The 21,065-nt window shown below is 26.6% G+C and overlaps 1 protein-coding gene across 6 annotated transcripts in view; it reads right to left on the bottom strand.

Moving 5' to 3' along the window:
- Positions 1-21,065, bottom strand: part of LOC142321720 (glutamine--fructose-6-phosphate aminotransferase [isomerizing] 2-like) — a 138,878-nt gene that overhangs the window by 62,984 nt on the left and 54,829 nt on the right. For all 6 annotated transcript variants that reach the window (XM_075360024.1, XM_075360028.1, XM_075360025.1 and 3 more), the window contains exon 2: positions 6,067-6,174. In XM_075360024.1, coding sequence (XP_075216139.1) covers positions 6,067-6,174 — 108 coding nt within the window. The remainder of the gene's footprint in view (positions 1-6,066; positions 6,175-21,065) is intronic.

Here is a 21,065-nt window from a genome sequence, read left to right on the forward strand (position 1 = left end):
CTCAGACTGCTTCTTTAATATAATCCCATCGATGAAGATTAGTCCTCGGTTATAAACGTTAGTGTGACCAGTTATAAAGAGGTTTAGACAAGCAACAGCTTCCTAGGGAGAGAGAAATGTATACTAGCTCAAGTTACAACAGCAAAAAATGATGTCCAGTACAATAATTTATACTGTCACCTTTCTATATGCTTTGTAGTTGGATTTCTTCCAAAAAACCATGGATTTTTAATTTTAATACTGAATATTTAAAAAATAAATAACTTGCTAAGGTGAATAGGCTGACAGAATACTGCATAGGTGTAATTTCATTAAATATGCATAACGTTATATTCTTATGCTCTTAAATTTAATAAAATATATGTTTAATTTTTAGATTTAGAATTCAAGCTAAGTAATTTTTTGAATTTCCTACAATTCGTATCACAAAAGATGTGATACAAAAACCATTTTCAATTAGTTTTGTTCCCATCATTTAATTTATTTATACATATTTTCTATTTCAAAGTTTATAACTTTATTTATATAAATTTCCAGTTTACAATATAAATTTTAATGTACCTAATTTTAGAAGTCATTGTAAATGATTTCTAAAATAGGAGAAAGTAGATGCATGCACCTACAAATATATAAAGTACTTAAATTGTTTTTTATTTTACAATGCAAACCAGTTTAACTTATTATCAATGGCATAATGAGCATAATACCAAAAAAACTTTTTAACAGGAACCCTAATTTAAGTAGCCTCATACATGCACATAAATAATCATTAGGTCATTCTAACTAGTTTATAACCGAATTTTATATATTTTAATATGACAAGGTTTAAAACAACTTTTGTACTTCTAAATAAAATAAAAGTTAAGGTTAGAATATTAAAGTTAAGGTTACATCAATTAATTGAAATAGCCCAATTTTATCATTAAAAAAACTCCTAATCAGCATATATATATATATGTATATATATATATATATATACACACACACACATACATATATAAAAGTAAATACTGTCTTTTATTTTTACTCATGATATAGTAGCATAAATTAAAAATAATAATAATAATAAAAATTATAAAACTCCAATTCAAATAATTCCATTGTGGTGAAAGTGAAAACAATAACTAAATACAGAGACAACAAAATATTCATTAAACGATTTCGAAAGGTAATATAAAGACCTTTATACATGTAATAACTTACACTTCTGTGAATGCATTTTTCATGTGCAATATAAGTACTGTTAAAAATACTATTAATATAACCCGTTATTACAAGGATAAGTGAATACTATACAAATGTATAAAAAATAAATAAATAAAACAAGTTAGCAGTTTTTTAACCAATCATATACTTATAATTTACTTTCACAAATGCAGATAAAAATAGGGAAAGCAATAAATTAAAATTGACAAATCAAATATCACAAGCATTTTATAAAAATAGCAGCATACAACTAATTAAAGAACATTTAATATGAATTTAATTTATTTTATTTTTTATTACAACATACAACTATGCTATGTTATGATTTATGGTCTCGGCTTTGAATTTATCCTGATAAAAATAATTCTCATAATTTGTTGCTTGTAATAATATAATCTTTTTGTAAAAATAAAATAAAATCTTTAAAAAAATGACATTATGTCTTCCCTCCCACATTCTTAAATATTATTATTATCTCTCCAGTTGTTATGTCGTTATTTTATATTAATACAAGTAATTCTATAATTCTCAAAAAAAAATAAATTCTGCACTCACGAATCTTACTTCATTAATTTCTACTTAACACTAGTTTTAACAGTTCTGTCTCCTACATTAGATTATCTAGCTTACTGCTCTTACTTAAAATGCTAACTTTTCACACAATTCATAGTCACTACTTTTTTATATTTTCTGTTGATTCTCTCTGCCTGAGTAGTTTCACCTAACCCTGATTTTCAGATAATTCTACATCTACAATATTTTACCCAAGAGAATGCAAAAAATTTAAGAAATAATAAATATTATTTATGGTTTCAACATGTTTCTAGCAACTTTTCTAATATTAAAGTAAACTAATGTTTACTTTCTTCTCATCACTTTTATCTATAAAAGAAAATGAATAAGGATAAACATCTCCTCAAAAGATACAATTTCAGTTTTCTATTGTCTTCAGTTGCTCAACAGTCAAAGCTTAAAATAAATTGTTCAGAATGTACAAATTAATATCAATCAATTGGAATTTGACAATTACTGAAAGAGCAACTGCCACCTTTCAATAATCAATTCTTAAAGTAATCCCTTCGAATATACCTATCCAATCATTATGGTAGCATCTACAATACAGACTGATTGTGATCTAAAATACCATATACCCAGTAGGCACAGAGGAGAGAGCAGACTACACAAAAAAAGAAAGCCACTCCAGTAAAAGTTCTTTTGACATACGTCTCTAAAGTCAAAGTACTAAACCACTAAATTCCAAGTTATTTAAATACTGTAACATTCAATAAATTTTGATACAGCTATGAAAGGTCAGCTGCAATTCTTATGTTACTTCTTTCTTAACGGTATATTACAAATGATTCATGATTTTTAGAGGAAGCTTAATTTAATTATGTGAACTAACTACTGATTAATCACTTAATTAATCCCACTCTCTTAATTAATCCCCATCCTCTATACATATTTTCCTAATCTAAGGTCATTTTTAAAGCTGTTTTTAAATATATAAATTAAAAAGATAATTTTGACAAAAATTAAGATAGAACAGCTGACTTTTAAATTTTACAATCCTTACTCCATAGTTGCACACAAATAAATTATAAATCAATGATCATTATATACTTAGAATTATATGAGTATAATTTATGAAAGGCTCATAATTTACTCAGACAGAATTATAAATATTAGATCAAGTATGATAAAAGTAGACAATACAAACCAGCTGTTTAAATAAAAATTGTTTCAGTTTTTTGTTTTGTTTGGTAGCAATAAAGTATTTTGTTTTCAGTAAGGTTTTTTTACATTTTCAATAGTTATGTCAACGAACAATGATAAATAAAGATATGATTATTTCCTAAACTAAGCAATTCTAAGTAATAGAAATACTTTATTAACTTTATTAATAAATATATACTTAAGTCCTGCTTCATTTACAGCAACTACTGGAAGCAATTTCAAATAATTTTAATGTACTTAAACATCAGATATTTTAACACATTCCATCGGGTGTTTCTGGATAAAAAATAACATTTTTGTTATTTTCAAGATAATTTTGTTATATTCAAGATAATATTCATTATCTTGAAAATCATGTACAACTGGCCTTTGTTTTTTCTTTTATGGTTATAAAAGAGAGTCAGTAAAATTATACAGATTTTCACTATCCCAAGTCTGGTAGAGTAATAAACCCAGTAAATTTGTCTGTGTACATCTAAAATTCACATGTTGCGTTGAATTAAATCTTTAAAAAATTGACCGCTGTCAGCCCTTTTAGCACAGTTAACAGGAGTTAATTTGAGAAAACTTGTACTCAGTAAGAATAGAATTTCAGCATTCAACAAACAGCATCTAAAATTGAACCAAAATAAATATTCTTTTACTGGCATGATTGTATAAATTTCTAAGATCTCATAATTGCTGCCTGAATATTATTCAGCATCTCTGTTCTAAAAACTGACCTTTATTAGATATATATCTTATTCAAGACCAAACTAGCTTCATAAAATATTTATGCAAATACACTCAATTATACTTTTCACTGTGCTTTCTTTCAAATTTCAATAAATTTTAGTTAATAATGAACACAGGAATTTTCTTGATACAATTTTCAACTTTAAACCACATTAAAAAGTTATTAATAGACTAGTTGTCAATTTCCATGGCAGAGTGGCAGCATCTCAGCTTTTCATTCAGGGGTCTTGAATTCAAATCCCAGTCAGGCATAGCATTTTTCATAAGCAACAAAAAACTTCCGTTTCACATTCCCATGTATAAGCTTCAAGTTTATACGGTGAATTAATCATCGTAAAAAAAAGTGTACTGACAAAATTCATCAGTACCAAGGAGATCTGACTTCCCAGTCCAACTCCCAACCTTACCAACCTCTAACACAAAATAGAAATATCTCATGCCAAAAGAATTACAGTAAAAAAATCTTGAATCAAATATTTTACAGGTAAAGGTTATTATAGCACATAAAAACTAATACAGAACAAAAGATACGATTCCAGAATGTGGACTTCAACTTTTTGAGTATAGCTAAACAGATCATCACACTGATGACAGATTCTGATGCCACCATAAAAATAAAAACTTAAAATTTTACATTAATTAAAATGAAAACTATTCTTTAGGGACGTATGAAATCAGTTTTCATAATGGAATTTGATGATGATTTTGGTACTGGCATAGGCAAACTAAATTAAATAAATGAAAAAATAGACAGTACACTGATTTTTCAATTTAAAGTTTAAAAAATAATAAGCACTGGAAGAGTAAACAGGAATATTTTTTTAAATTATAATTGTAGTTGACTTCAAATACTTTTAAAAATGAAAATCAGTACTTAAGGTAATAGAAATTAAAAGAAAAGCTGCACAAGATTTTATAATCAAGAAACACAAAATTCAATTGAAAAATTCAAAAGCACATTTCTTCATAATCATAGAGGACCAGTAAAAATAAATTTGACAACTATTTACTATCTAAAATGAATTTCATTTTAAGAGTATCAATTTTAGCAGAAAGAGTAACACATTCCTCTACAATAACTTTACATACCATTACTATAAAATAACAATTATTCGATAAGCAACACATAGCCTACTACTAGTAGAATGTACTGAACATATGAATGATATGTCAATTAACATAATTTTGCATGACTATAACTACTAATGATAAAGGGAAAATATTTGTTAAATGATAATTATATAAAGTTTGTGGTACACATATTTAGATGATAAAAATTTTTATTACACTATTCATAACTTACTTCTTACAATAAATGTTATCATAAAATTGCATGACAAACCTTAAGTTTTATTGTAATTCATTTACATAAATTAGGAAACTGGTTTTCAAATACAAATAAGTGAATGTTACTATTTACAACGTAATATCTTTCTTAGTAAGATTTCTCTGATAAGTATTAATTTTATTTTAGTTAATCCTTAATTAATTGAATAGTCTGAATAATAGTCTTAATTTTATTCAGTTAAACTTCACTATAACAATTAATTTGCTCAAGTACTCCAATATTACTTCATAAGTAAAAAAAAATATTTATAATAAATAGATGCGGAAACTAAACAGATGTAGCCAACCTGACATGAGACACTAGTCATTCCCAAAAATGGAATAGACACTCTCAAGAGTACCAAGTTCCCAAACCAGACTTGGTAGGAACAACTTAACTACGTTAACCACAGGGACTGGATGAGTAACAAATACTATTACTCTCAGAAAAAGCAATTCTGATTAGTTGCTACTTATACCCCAGATGGTTTTTGTGCATCACAGCTGTAAAAAAATTTAAGAATAACACAACAAACTAATTTATCTTTTTCTAACCACAAAAACTGTCTCCACTAAGTAGGGAAAAGATAAATAGCCAAAACATTAATAAAATTCAACAATTTAGAAACGGATTAGTTTTCAAAAAATGATATCACGTAAAGATTGCGAAGAGTATCTAACCTAAAACATTGGTATTGGTTGATTTTATTACTTCCCTTTCATTCACTTTGTATTTATTACAACTAAACTTAAAATCTATTGCAACTCGCCATTTCAAAACAACATAAGCTCTTGTAATTCAGACCACCATTTTGATATATAGGGTAGATTACTGAGTCAACTGTATAGATTATTTTACTGGTTTTAACAATGGTTAAGGATTTATACTCTTGTAAAAATTGTAACTTTTTATTATTTTTGAAAGAAACAACAAGGATAATGTTTGAATAAAACAAAATGTTAAAATAATAAAATAAATAGCTGGAAAAAACACAGTAACACCAATAATAGAATTATGTAAATGTACATATGAACACAAAGAAAATAAAAAATTAAATATACCCGCTGAATCATATCCACGGTATTCCAGTCGTTTAAGTCCATTGATAAGTAGTTCCAAAATTTCTTTGCGGGATTTTGGTGTCAAGTAGTTCAAGTAAGCAAAGATTCCTGCAACAGACAAAAACAAATATTTTATTATTACAATCAACTAAACAAAAATTTACTAATACTTATTACTATAAAATTGTAACAAACATATGACACATTATCAAGAAATTGAATATTTATTTTAAATTCTATTTCAAGTTAATTGACAATGGGCAAGTGACATTAAAAAGAAGTTATCAGACAGCAAATTAATGCTATAAAATATCATGTAACGGTACTAATCGGCTTATTTGTATAGTATTATCTATATTTGTATAATCTTGTTGTACAGCATATGACAATATACAAATACTGGATTTAATTTCTAGATTACTATAACATCAGTACAACAACAATTTCAGGAAAACTCTGTTCATTTTCTTTTTAAACATTTAACTTTTACAAAATTAACTTACTAGATCTACAACAGACAACCTAATTTTAATAAACAGATTTAAACAATTACTAATTATCAAATAGAGAATAACATCCGGGACAAGACTGCACACTGCAGTCTTTACAACCTGATTATTTCACAGCATCTAGGACACCTCTACACAGTAGCACCCTGAAAAAAAAACTTTTTATGATTATAAAAAGAAACAATAAGGGTAAGATTAAGATAAGTGGTAAGAAGAAAAGATCAAGTAAAAGTTAATAAGTAAAGTCTGAAAGAGGAATGAATTAAAATTCAAGGGAGATTGGTGAAGTTTTTGTAATCAATAATGGTTGGAAACAGAAAATGAAAGGATGAGGAATTGTGAAATTAGGAACACTGAATGTAAACAGCATTAGAGGAAACATTGAGAAAAATAGATAAAGATGATTTGAACATGAGAAGATTGGAAGATATAAGACTCTTTAAGAGAATGGAAGAAAGGTGACTGAAAGATAAACATGTAATAACTGAAGAGGAATTTCAAGAAAAATGATATTACATAGGAGATGATGAGGCTTGATTAATACATGTTATCAATTGTCTGTAGAAGGAACCAGATTTGTACATAAGAGAAGACAAAAGGCAGCAACATCCACATATAATAAATTTTCCACGGCTCCATGTTAACCAACACTAAGTTTAATTTTACTGTATTTGTAGGCATTTATTGTTAGTTAACGGCCACAGCAGTCAGTATCATTTTTAAAACTTAGGCAACACAACTTTCATATAAAACCATATCAGGTAACAAAAAGTAGAAGTGGATGACCCAACTTTACTAAAAAGGCACCTAAGATAATGGTTGGGTGTCTAATATAATCCTCAGTAAAAAAAACTGAGCAACTGTAGAGGTCTACAGGCAATCATCACCCTATTAAGCTTTACCAATGGTGGGGCTTCTCCCTTGGTTAATACTTCCCTAATCTAGCAAACAGATCCAGGTATAATTTATACTACTACCATAATACCCGTCCAAGCAAGAAAGAAAAAACATATCAAAAAGAGAAGCGTGAAAGGGAGGATAAAATCAACCCAAAGAACAACTACAAGATCTTTAGAGGTAATTGACTGTCTTCTGTAAAATAACATACACATCTTAACAAACATATTAGCTAAGATGCCCCAGAACAAAAAAAAAATCCTGCAATATTTATTTTATAATAACTAATTTAAGAAATTAGGTAATTTATAGAAATTAGGTACCTATTATAGTTACAAAACACAAAACAATTGACCAAGTTTGCTCAAATCCTGGATTACAATATTGATAATTAATTTAAATATTTTCAAATAGATACACAATTAATATTTAATGTCTTTAAGAAAACATACAAAAACAATCTTCCTTTATGCAAGATAATTTGTGTATAATATTTCACCTGCTTTAAAAAAAATGTAGACTTGACTAGCAAATTTTTTATTTCGATTTAGGTTTATAGATTCACTTACAACTCAGGATGTACATGAACAATTTTGATAAATTTTTTTATATTTTACCAGAATTACTATCCCATTGCCAAACTTTTAAAAAAATTAAAAATTTCATGCATGCTGTACAAATGAGACTTTCATATTATTACCAATAATAAATTATTTTTTATTTTTATTTATGTAATTATTGTATGATAAATATTATAACAGAGAAAATTATGATTAAGTATATTAGTATGATTAAAGTTAACTTGAAGTATGATTAAGGATATTTTTGTAAAAATAATATTATTTGATTTAAATCAATTAAATAATAATTTGATTTTAATCAATGAAATAATGCAATTTAAATTAAATAATAAAATTTTTAATTTCGATCTTATGCAATTTTAAAATTATATTTCATTTTTAATCTTATACTGTTTTATGCACATAACTTAAACAGCAACTAAAACTAGAGTATCAAAATTAAAAATAAAATTATAACATTTTTTGAAGCTTTTTTTTGCAGGTCGTACTGAATAGATATATTTTTAATGCACAAACATTGTTTTGTACTAATTAATGTGAAAAAATAACTTTTAAAGGAACCTACTCAAGTTTCCATGCAGTTATTATTATAAAACTGTAATTATTATAATAATATTTTGTACAATAATATAGATACTTGCAATCAAATTATAATAAAATATAAATAATTATTATTATATGGTAATAAATGCTAATATTATCATTTACCTACACAAAAAAAAAATTTCCTATAACCACACCCTTTAGACCTTCGATTAAATATAATAAAATCAGTACCAAATATAATACAAAAATCTCCTTATCCTTTTTTCTTTTTTTATATAACAACTATTATATACAAATTATAATCCAAAGCAGGAACTAATATTTGTGTAACACTAATAAATATTAATATATGTATACAGCAAATTATGAAAAATGTTATCTCTTCCTACTGTCCTTTAAAGTAAAAGATTTTTGTACTTGCAAAAAAAAAATACTTGCTTTAATTCATTAATAATGTATTATAAAAAAAAAAAAACATTGTTACCAAAGCTAATGCTAACATTTCAGCAAAAAAAGTTAATACAGAAATGTTAAATTAACAAAAAATTACTATGTTTTTGTCATCATGTTTGATGATAATAATAATTTGAAATCATAAACTTTTCTGATAACAAACCATATCAGACTTGGATGTCCTTCATTTATAGTGATTTCTGTAGTTGATAAAATTTAACCACTGAATATATTTATTCAAGATAATAAATATTACGTATTTGGAATTTACTAAATTACACTTTTAAATTTAGAAATTCAAAAGATGTTACATCATAGCTTAGTTCCATCAATGCCACTCTAACATTAACAAAAACACAAAAGAATATACCAGGAAAGAAAACATAAAACTTTATTGTTTATAATTCTACAAATACATATTTTATTGAAACACCTTTTTCAAATAGTTAAGTTCTTTTTTTAGAAAATATTTATTCTGTGTAATACATTTTCTTTTTTAATGAGCAAATTAACAAGAAGGTAACTAACTAGAGTGAAGGTAACTAACTAGAGTAAAGGTAACTAACTAGGTAAATAACTAAAGCAAAAGTAACCATTACTTGAAGAAATATGCCAACTCAATCGTCACTTAAATAATTATCAATTCCATAGTAAACTTACTGCAGTACTATAGATTAATGAAAAGATTATTAAACTTAAATGAGATATTTAACTACATTTAAAATGTATTTTTCCTCACACCTCAATTAAGGAAAAATTATAATTATAATAATTAACTTCAATAATATTGAGTACAGTTTCATACATATCATTGATATTATTAGTGATCAATTATTGTAGCAGTCAATAGTACAAAGAATTTATAAGAAAAAGGGTTCAGGCATTAAGGGTCATAAACTGAAAAGTGAAGCAAACAGAAACAAATTAACACCACCACAAAATAATATACTAAAACAGGATAATTAACTACACCAGGAGGAAACATAAAGCACAATAAAAACCCATTATAGTTGTGAAATTCTTCTATGTATTAGAAACAGATGAATCATATTTTATTTTCTATCAATAATGACAATTAGTTTTGATGAATATATTAAGTGCAGTCTTTTTAAATTCATTCATTCTTGCTAGACTCTTCCATGAATTAATATATCCTGTATTTTTCTAGAATACAGTTAAAAAATGATTAATCTCACCAGTATGTTTCATACAAGTTATGCAAATTAAAATAATAAAAGTACATATAACATTTTAAAAGTAACAGCAATTGAAAAACCAGTTAATAATTATTTTTACAATATAATGGGAAACAGAAATTACATCATTTTGAAGTTTACACCAATCGGTATCTAACAGGATTTGAGGATAGGTTTTTACCTATGCTTATTCTCACTTTGGATTCATTAAAAGAAATAGAAGAGTAAAATAATCAACACTATATTTTTGCATACAGTATTTAATAGAAAGTCATATTACAGGACGTTTATCAAATATTTTGGACAAAAATGTATGCCTCTTTACTGAGGAAAAATTACAGATGACGTATGTAACTTCAAAACCTATTCTGTCATTGCCAAAAAAGCATAATCCAACAGGTTCAATAAACAATGTAAAGAGGGTTGGCTCATTAAAAACTATGAACACTTTGGAGAAAATTAAACATATCAAATACATCAGCAAGAAGACAATTACAAATCTTACATTTTTTAAATATCATTTTTTTATTTAGATCTTACTTTTCACTCATATAAAAATCAAAACTATAAGCAATAACTGATTGTTTTTAACAAACTACATCATTTACATTTTTTTTACAACACACGTAAGAACTAATCCAACCAAATCTATTTCTACTGGGCAATTACTTGTCTTTATATCAGATGAGGTAGTTTTTTTTCAAATTTATGAATTTGTAAACAAGTAAAACTTTATTAATAAAACAAAAACCAAAGAAATCTCCATGAATGACCTGCATAACGAGAAAGTTATTCTTTGATGTGCTATCAAAGCATTATTGACATAATTTTTTACAAGATTTGAAAAACAAACCACTGTTTCTGCAAAGTGACATAAATAATGTCAAAACAATAAAAACTTCCTTTCAATCTAAACTTAAGCAACATGAACTTAATGTCTGATTTCAACAAGATTATACTAAAGACAAGAGAGAGCACAACAGTTCTTAATGAAATATATAAAGATTGCTTGAATTCATGATATACTCGGACAATGACCAGCAAGATCCACTGATTTATTAAATATAAACGTTTTTTAGTGGAAGATGGATCTTAAAACTAAAGGTACATTCCTAGCACTTCACAATAGTTAAGACTAAAATTAGAAAGGAAATTGAAGTATCCAATCTAAATATACAATAAAAATGAAAGACTAACTGTCTACTAAGACTTCAGAACACAAAAAAATTTCCAAACAAACATTTCATTTCACAATCAAAGACAGTTCTTTATAATAAGAAAATAATGTACTGAGTGCTCATAAAAAAAATGCTTTTTTTTAAACTTGCTCGTTTCCTTTCCTCAAACCAGTACATATTGAATATAAAATAAGTTTTTTAAATAGCAATTACAACTTAAAAAATATATTAATAAAAGTTGTAATAAAAAAACAACTGATTTGTATCTTTTGAATATTTACTTTCACTAGCAATAAAAAGTATGAATATTTTAAAGCAGTATTGTAAAGTTTAAAATAATAATAATAATAATAAAATAAAACAAATCCCTGCAGTAATGTTTGACACTGGCTAAGCTGTAACAGTAGCCTTGCCCTTTAGCAGAGGGAAGTATCAAGCAGATTACTTGCTAGGCACCTTGGCTTGTGAACAAGGTGAACAAGTAATGTAATCAAAGCTAGGCGCTAAAACTGATTAATTTCTTTCTTTTGTTAAAATTTTATACAGGAATAACAGTAAATTTATCATACTTATGCAACAAAAATGTTTTTTTTTAAAATATTAATAAGTAATCCTACAGAATAAAGAAAAATCTATTAATTTAAATATTTGTAAGAAATATTTTTAAGTGATTACACAAGCATAATGAACTATTTTATTACAAAAATTGAATAATTCAGGAAGATTCATACAAAATAAACAAATATCATATGAAAATAAAAACATAACTGTTATAAGCTACTTTATAGTACATGAAAAGCAACTAAAAATGTATTTAATAAATAGTTCATTTGAACATATGCTGGTATTTTTAACACTACTTTCTAACAGAGACTGAAAAGTTACAAAAAATTGATAATCCATATCATGTAAGTGGGGAAATGAGGAAATGTTAGTTTTTGCAAATATTTCTAAATTTATAGGTTTTTGTTGAGAAAAATGGTATATATACCTTTTTACAGTGTAATAAACTTTTACTATACTTTTTCCAAATACAATTTTTAAGCTCATAAAATTATCTTTAACTAGATATTTTATATTAATCCAAAACAAAAACTGACCACAGATTTTTTTTTTGTTGCATTTTTTTCGCCCTATCAAAATAGATGTCTTTCATCCTTGATTTTCAATTATAAAAGGGTATCATAATTAATGCTAAAATACATACACAGCAACACAATTTAAACAAATACATATTAAAACATTGGTTGCAATAGAAAGAAAGAAAATGGAGTAGAGAGCAATTGTAGAAATATTTCAGTTTTAATTTTTAAAAGCTTCAAGAGTAGCAGAAATAGACATCAAACAAGGTCTACGCCAAAAAACAGTTTCCATTTAAGAAAAAAAAAATAAAAGAAATAGATAACTCAATGATAAAGAAGGGAAAAATAAAAAAAAATTGACAATAATTACAATAATAAGGTAGATTAATAACTAAAATCATTAAACAATTTGAATCTGTATGGCCATCCACATTTACAAAATAAATCCAATTTAGTCCAGTCCATATCACTTAATAATCTTTTACTTTAATGCTATTCAAAATTGTTTTATCTGTTTTTCTCCCAAAACAAGACACTTTCAGCCAGAAAATGAAAACAGTTATTTTCTTATTTCTGCATATTACACAAAGAACACAATTTCTCATTTCTCGTGAAACAACACCTATTTAAATAAATTTAATCAAAGAAAAGTTCTCATTACTGTTCACGTACTCAGTATATAACAAAAATATCTCATAAAATTCTCAAGTTATTACTCCAGAATCTTTAGTCTATATACATGTATTTCAGTTTTGATTTAATGCCACTTTAAACATAGTAAATAACTACCATTGAATATTATAAGTTAAAAATAATTTAATATAATAATTTAATGTAAAATATAATGATTGTAAAATTTTTACATTTTTTCATATATCGTAAATGCACCCCAAGAAAAAAAAAACCAAAAATTGGAAATAAATTTGTTTCTGTATAAAACAGTAAATTGGCGTTTCTTTGGAAGTTGAAAATGTGTTTTACATAAAACTTTTAAATAAATTCTATACCTCATACATCTTATAACCCCCATAATTCTGCACCAACTACCAAATGTTTTATTATATAAATGCATTTTGTCAATCACTTATATCACTGACTTTACTGATAAATCACTTTGCAGTTTTGATTTATCAAAAATTTCACTATCCCAGATATTTTGGATAACAACTTCCAGTTAGTCAATTTCATCGCTAAGTAATGCACACAAAAAAAAAATTACAGTAACTTTATAACACTTAAAAGTTAAGTTTAAAAATGTCCAATTTTTTAAGTTTTATATATAGAAAATTGGAATAAGAAAAGTATTGGCTGATGAAGGTAAAAAATTAGTAATAAGAATAATAGCAACAATTAAAAAAGTTATTCATCAGTACAATTTTTCATAAAATAATACTAAAAGGGGAAGGGAAAATTTATCATAATTTTATAAATTTCAAAGAGTATTCACGATAGTTTTCTAAAAAAGCTATGTAATTTGAGATGTTTGAAGGAGAAAACTTCAAACTCCTTTTCTAATTAATTATACCATGTAAAAAGAACCAATTTTTTACATCACTTTTTTATTTCAGTAAAGATTTTTGAAATACATAAGTAAATTTCATCATCCTACAATATGTTTTATTTAATATAATTCACAATTCTTTTTCTGTATCAATATAGTTAGTTAGTTATCCATTTCTTATGTAATAAATATACTTAACACTAAGATAAAATAACTTGGGGAAAAAATAAGAACAATAAATTTTTATTGCATTAATATATTTCATACACGTATAAATTATTTAATGAAATATATTATTAAGTAAAAAAAATATTACATAATAAGGCGCATGTAAAAAAAAAACCTTTTCATGATCGTGATAAATATAAACTTGTTTTTATGTGAAAGCATAAATTTGAAGTCTTAAAATTAGTTAATTAATGCATGAAACTAGCAAAAATATATGTTAAAAACTGCAAAAATTGTCTACTTTCCAACATTACCACAATAAATAAGATTCTTTCTCATTTATACAAAATATTACTATGTTACATAAGTAACATAGAACGCAATGAAACATAAGGTTTATTATATCAGATAAGCAACTTAAAACTGAATTGCTAGACTAACACACTTGCAACATGAAATATTTTATGAATGATATGAAAACATAAATTAAATTCAATTCCGTACTTACATTTACAAAAGTTTACATACTTTTAAAAAGATGTTCAAATTGTGTGCCCTGTGCAACAATGCACTTTTGTGTTCAACTGATTACATTGACAGTGATCTAACGCAAAAATTGTTATCAATGCCGTCAGACTTCTTATTGAAGGATAGCCTTCATTCAGTTCATTGATATTGTGGGAACTTGATTCATACCCTATCCTTCAAACAACTCCAATGTAAAAAATTGCAACCAGACAAATCTGGGGTACGAGGAAGCTATTGTTTTCTGCTGACAGTTTGTTCTACTGTAAAAACCCACAAGAACACATAATATTGAATCTTTTGTTGTGAAACATGTTGCTCCATCTTGGTGGAAGAAGCCAAAATCTTTTTAACAATTTATTAACTTAGCCTAGAATTTTTCAAAAATCATTGTGAAGTTGATGTTCAAACATCTGTAATTTCAGTCATTTAATAGCTGGTGTTGTTAAGACCAGCTATTAACATAGCTATTTAGCTATTAACATAGCTAGGAAAATGACACTGCCTCATCTGATATGAAATACAGCAACAGGTCTATCAATCCATCAACAATGTTTTTGAGAAGCCATCACAATAATTAAGACATTTCGGTTTGTCAGTTCTCTTAAGTTGTTACATGGTACAGTTTAAAATTTAAATCATGAGAATCTAATGGCAAGATGTGTTTTTTTTACCACTCTGATGTGATAACTTACGCACACATTTTACTGAATGACTGAAATTCTTCTCTGAACATCAGCTACGCCCTCTGAAGACCTAATGGAAGGTTGCCTGCATTTGTATGCCAAGTGATCCCAATATACGCTATTTTTCAAGCAAATCGTGCATGTTACTTTTCCTCTGGGACAATGGCATTCAGAAATTTTTCCATGAATGTTTGACGCATTTCTTAAAAAGATTCACAACTCATATAAGCTTCCATTCGAAAATTTCAGAAAAACACAAATGTAAAAAACAAAACTATATTGCACTGAAGATTGAATGGTTTCCAACTGACTATAGACAACAGAATTAATATACACAACCAGATTAGTAGCACTGTTAAAGCAACACTCAAATAACTGCAATTCAAGCCAGATCAGTTTGATCTTAAATTGTTCAAGTAGTATAAACTGAAATTTATTGGGGTTGCATATTATCTCCTTGTTATGGCTCATATACGTTTACAACATCTTTCAAAAAATTAAAATATTAGGCAGCAGTAACTATTAATCTAATAAATTTTTAATTTCCAGCAGGTGTATTAAAGCCGACCAGGCTGGTCTAGTGGTTAACTCATCGCAAATCAGCTAATTTCGAAGTTGAGAGTGCTAAGGTTCAAATCCTAGTAAAGGCAGTTACTTTTATATAGATCTGAATACTAGATCGTGGATACCAGTGTTCTTTGGTAGTTGAGTTTTAATTAATTACACATCTCAGGAATGGTCGACCTGAGACTGTACATGACTACACTTCATTTACATTCATATATATCATCCTCATTCATCCTCTGAAGTAATATCTTATGGTGGTTCCAGACGCTAAACAGAAAAAGAAAGATGGTATATTAAGGGTCAAATACTGACCTTCTTATCCACTTCTTGCATATTTTAATGATCAAAATTTCAAGTTTTTTCACTTGCAGATGATGTACAAATTAAAATAATTCAGAAAAGGATATTCATAAATCAAAATAATTAAGAGTAAAAAAAAATATGTTTGAAACTTCATAAATTAATAAACATATGTCAACTGGTAAAAGTTTAATAAACACACAAGAAGGCCTAAAAACATAATACATAATAAATTCTAATAAAACATAGATTTATTTACATTATTATTTACCTAAGCTTGTAGACTCAGCTGTTACAAAGATGACAGCAAATATATTCAATAAATATAAATTATTATGGTTAATGAAAAAAACGTAATAAAAATTACTACTTAAATTTCAGAGGTGCAACAGTCCATAAAGTAAATTAAGTTTTTTATGTATATATATATACACACATACATACTAGGCAGTTGGGGCTCGACCCCTGGGGCCCAGGTGAATCCCGAAGCCAACCCAGGGGCCCTCTGGGACCCACCCAGAACCACAGAGCTGACTTTGCTTGCCATTACCATCTTGCCAGTGAGCTTCATTCCACGGATCCCTGCAGTATTCATTACCCTAATGGTTGTGAGAATAATACTGATAAATAAAAATTAAAGTATTCAGGCTTTATAGAAAGTTGAAAAAGAAACTAAATTACAAAAAAAAAAAAATAGCAGTAACTAAGGAAAATGAAGTATACACACCTTTGTCAACAAAAAATTCATAACCTATTTCTGCAGCCATGGTTGACAGAAATATAATAATGAAGAAAAAAGATTAATTTTTTTTTTTTATTTATGAATATCTTTAAATCACAGCATTTGCCTCCATGGGGACAGGGCCTTGGTCAAACAGACAAACTTTCGGCCTGTTTATATTACTACTATTCCGTCTTTTATAATTTAGTTTCTTTTTCAGCTTTCTATAAAGCCTGAATACTTTAATTTTTATTTCTTAGTATTATTCTCACAACCATAAGGGTAATGAATACTACAGGGGTCCAGGGGATGGAGCTCTCTGGCAAGATGGTAATGGCAAGCAAAGTCAGCTCAACGGCTCTGGGGTGGGCCCTTGGGTTGGCTTCGGGATTCACCTGAGCCCCAACCGCCTAGTATGTGTATGTACATATATATATATAAAGGTGATGTTATCAAACTTTAAGGAATAAATAGGTAACTGTTTGTCATAAAAAACTGCCTAGTCATACAAATTTTATTTTTACAGTTATAATTTCTATATTTCTAGTTTCTGCCATTTATTAATAGTTTCTAATTAATAGTTCATCTTGGCCTCTATTGTTATAAATTCATAAAGAAGAAATGCAGTTACTTACAGAGAGTGAATCTAAATAACACTGTTTAAACAAAACAAAGCTACAATTCTGGTAAAAATATAACTCTTGAAAACATTCAGAATAATGTATTACTCATTTGCAAATTGAAAGTGAAATACACATGCAAATAATTTAATGATAATAATAATAAGTAATGAATAACAAAATTTTATAATAATGTAAACAGCAGTAAATAAGAAATATTTTCTAATATTGGTTGTGGTAAAGCCACAGAAAAAAAATGAAAGAAGTAATTCTACTGATTCTGATATACATATAAAATACTAATTTTTACTGGAGTATACTTTTATATTTATAAAACAACAGGTATTTATTTATATATAAATATAAATACACGCGCGCGCACTGCTGTAAAGATGCTGGTTTTAACAATTTTTTTCTTTATCTCATACTGTAATTATTAATTTTCACATTTAAAAGTCAGTGACTAAAATGGAATGACTGCAAAGAGCACAATACAAGTTAAAAGAATGTGAAATGTTATTCCAAGCAAGATTACTGTTCTGAAGGGCAGCCAGTAGATGTCCTTCAGGGTAGACTAACCTTAGTAACTAAGGAAACTAGAAAACAAGGGAAAAATAAAGAATTTTATAAATGTATCACAGAGATTCTACATGTAAGATTTTAAGAGAAAATGTTTAAAAATATAATAAACACTAAAACAAGTTTCATCCATAATTTATTTTTCAAATAATCTGCTAGAAGCTAATCCAACCCAAAAATCTAAACGCAGCTATAAGAATAAAAGAAGATTCTGCTAAATTTACAAAATCATTTGATAGAAAAGTGTTTATGATAAATTTAAAAGTAAAATAAAGGTGCGGCCCATCTTGGTTTCTTTCCAAATATGATAATCACATTTACAATTAAATAGCCTTCCTCTTTTTTCTTTTTTTAAGAAAAAAATAAAAAGTAATTACATTTTTATCTTTTACAAGAAAAAAGAAAATAACCATAACTGAATTGAAAAAGCACAAGAACACCTATGGCCTTGTGATTTTTCAGTTCAGTTATGGTTGTCTCTAACCAAACAGTTTTATTTATTTTATCTACTTATTAAAGTTAAAGCAAAGCCTCACTGGAATCAAACCCAGAACCATTTAGATGAAAGACACTATCAATCTACTATAAATTACAAATACCAATACTCGCATTATTATTTTTTTTCATTATTATACATTTAACATTAACATTCATATTGCCACTAACCAAAACATAACTTTTATTTTTATTTTTTTAAATAATGTATTTTTTTAAGGTTTTTTAAGATCACAACTTTACAATATTGTGTGTAAAATATTTAAGTAAACATAAAATATATTTTTCCCTATAAAATAAAAATGTAAACACAATTTTCATGATAAACTCTTTCCTTATACATAAAATATATTTATTATATTGCCTATTTTTTAATCACGTTCAGTAGAAAAATGATCAATTACTGCAAAAATAATGGTGCACAATAACTGTAAGATCCTTTTATAACTGACCATTTTTACTTCCTTGTACGAAGTAAAGGAAGTACTGTAATCGCAAAAGTTTTCGATTTTCAGATTTCAATGGAAATATCCATTTTGACCACCCCTGAATCTATTTTGACTAGTTTTGGCATGACGTCTGTACATACATTCATATCTCGCATAACTCAAAAACGATTACCCGTAGAATGTTGAAATTTTGGATCTAGCTGACCGCCTCTCCTTTTGATTGCAATCGAACTGACTTGAAAAATGTCAAAAAAAGCCCAAAATCCAAAAAATCTGGATTTGAAACTTTTTCTTAACTGCAGTAATAAGCTCTCATTGACAGCTTTTCAACGTTATACCATAAGTAGTACTTATTTTCATTGGTTCCAGAGTCACAGCCAAATAAAATTTCAAGTAATGAAATATTTGAACTTACAAGGGGAAGGCACATCGGTTCAAATCCGACTTCATCTCCTGTTTTTAACTTTTTTTTTTTTTAATTTAAATGTATCGATTTATTAATAATAAATGATTGTAAGAAAATTTTTACAATAAATAATAATTAATAATAGCAATAAAAATGTGAAAAAATATCAGAAGTTATTAATGAAATAATATTTTATGTACTTTTCATTTTAAATAAATGTATTGTTATTTTATAAGCGTACAAGGAAGTCATTTGGTGTCCACATCAGATTTTTTTCTAAACTTATATATATATAGGTACACTAAAATACACATCCTCAGAAAACCCAACAAAAAAAGTCCTGCCAAAAAGGTCAATCAACAGTGGAGGTAAATCTAAACTGATTGGTCAGTTGATCACTATATATAATGATGTTCTTATTTAATTTTAATCTAGCATTTGCTTTCTTTTTTTTTTCATTTCATCCATTATCAAATAAAAACTATTGCTTATTTAATAACTTATAACTTGTAACAACTATAATTTCCACTTGTAACTTATGGCCAAAACACTGATAAAAAAAGAGATAGAAGAAAAATTTTCACTTACCTTTAGAGTTTATCATAGAGTTTATGATAGAGTTAATCATAGCAGAATCAGTATTCTACTATTCACTTCAATAAAATATTAATATTTAAATATTTATTTCTTTTAATAATTTTTCTTAATGAATAACTAACATTAAGCATCCCTAAGGCTTGCACCTGATGGTATATAAAACCTGACATGTAACTTGCACTCAGAACACTCTGATAATGGCACTAATGCATATGCTCTATTGCAGAGGTCTATCTTAATAATTAACTTATGTTAATACACAAATATCTCTGTTATTAAATAAAACTTATTTGCTTACTTAGCTATCCTACTTTGAGATTCTATGATTTGTAATTAAAATAATCTACCCAATGCAAAAATGTTTGAAATGCATTATTTTTTCAAAATTCTACATTTCTAATAAAATACTAATTTAATCCAGATTTTACAATGGAAGCAGGTACATTAAATATTTTTAAAAATAGTAACTGTTTCTGTTCCCTCATAATACATAAGCAGAAATTTTAATCAAGTAAATTAATGTAATTTAAGGTTCAAGATAAATTTTTAATTTAGAGGTTACAAATGAGATTAATTAAAACTAATTTACTATTAAATATTTTGTAAATTTATTAACAATTTGTGAAATATTTTTTAAATTACTAATTCCCAAAATGTTAGCGTCAAGCACCAAAGTTATAGAATAGAGGTAAAAATCACATTACATGTATACTATCTGGGTTGCAATAAAGAATAAATTTAATTTTTTAATACATATTTATACTACAATAATTTACTATACAACAAATACCAGAAAAAAAATTTAATTTAGGAAATAATTTTAAAATAACATTATATAAAATCAATTGAAATACGCAAGTCAACTTTGGAGACAGAGTGCAACTGTGAAGGCAAACCAGTCAGTTCTTGATCAAGAACAACGGTCTGGCTAACCTGTCTATTT

Source organism: Lycorma delicatula, chromosome 3 (assembly GCF_047948215.1).
Source record: "Lycorma delicatula isolate Av1 chromosome 3, ASM4794821v1, whole genome shotgun sequence".
Classification (NCBI taxonomy): domain Eukaryota; kingdom Metazoa; phylum Arthropoda; class Insecta; order Hemiptera; family Fulgoridae; genus Lycorma; species Lycorma delicatula.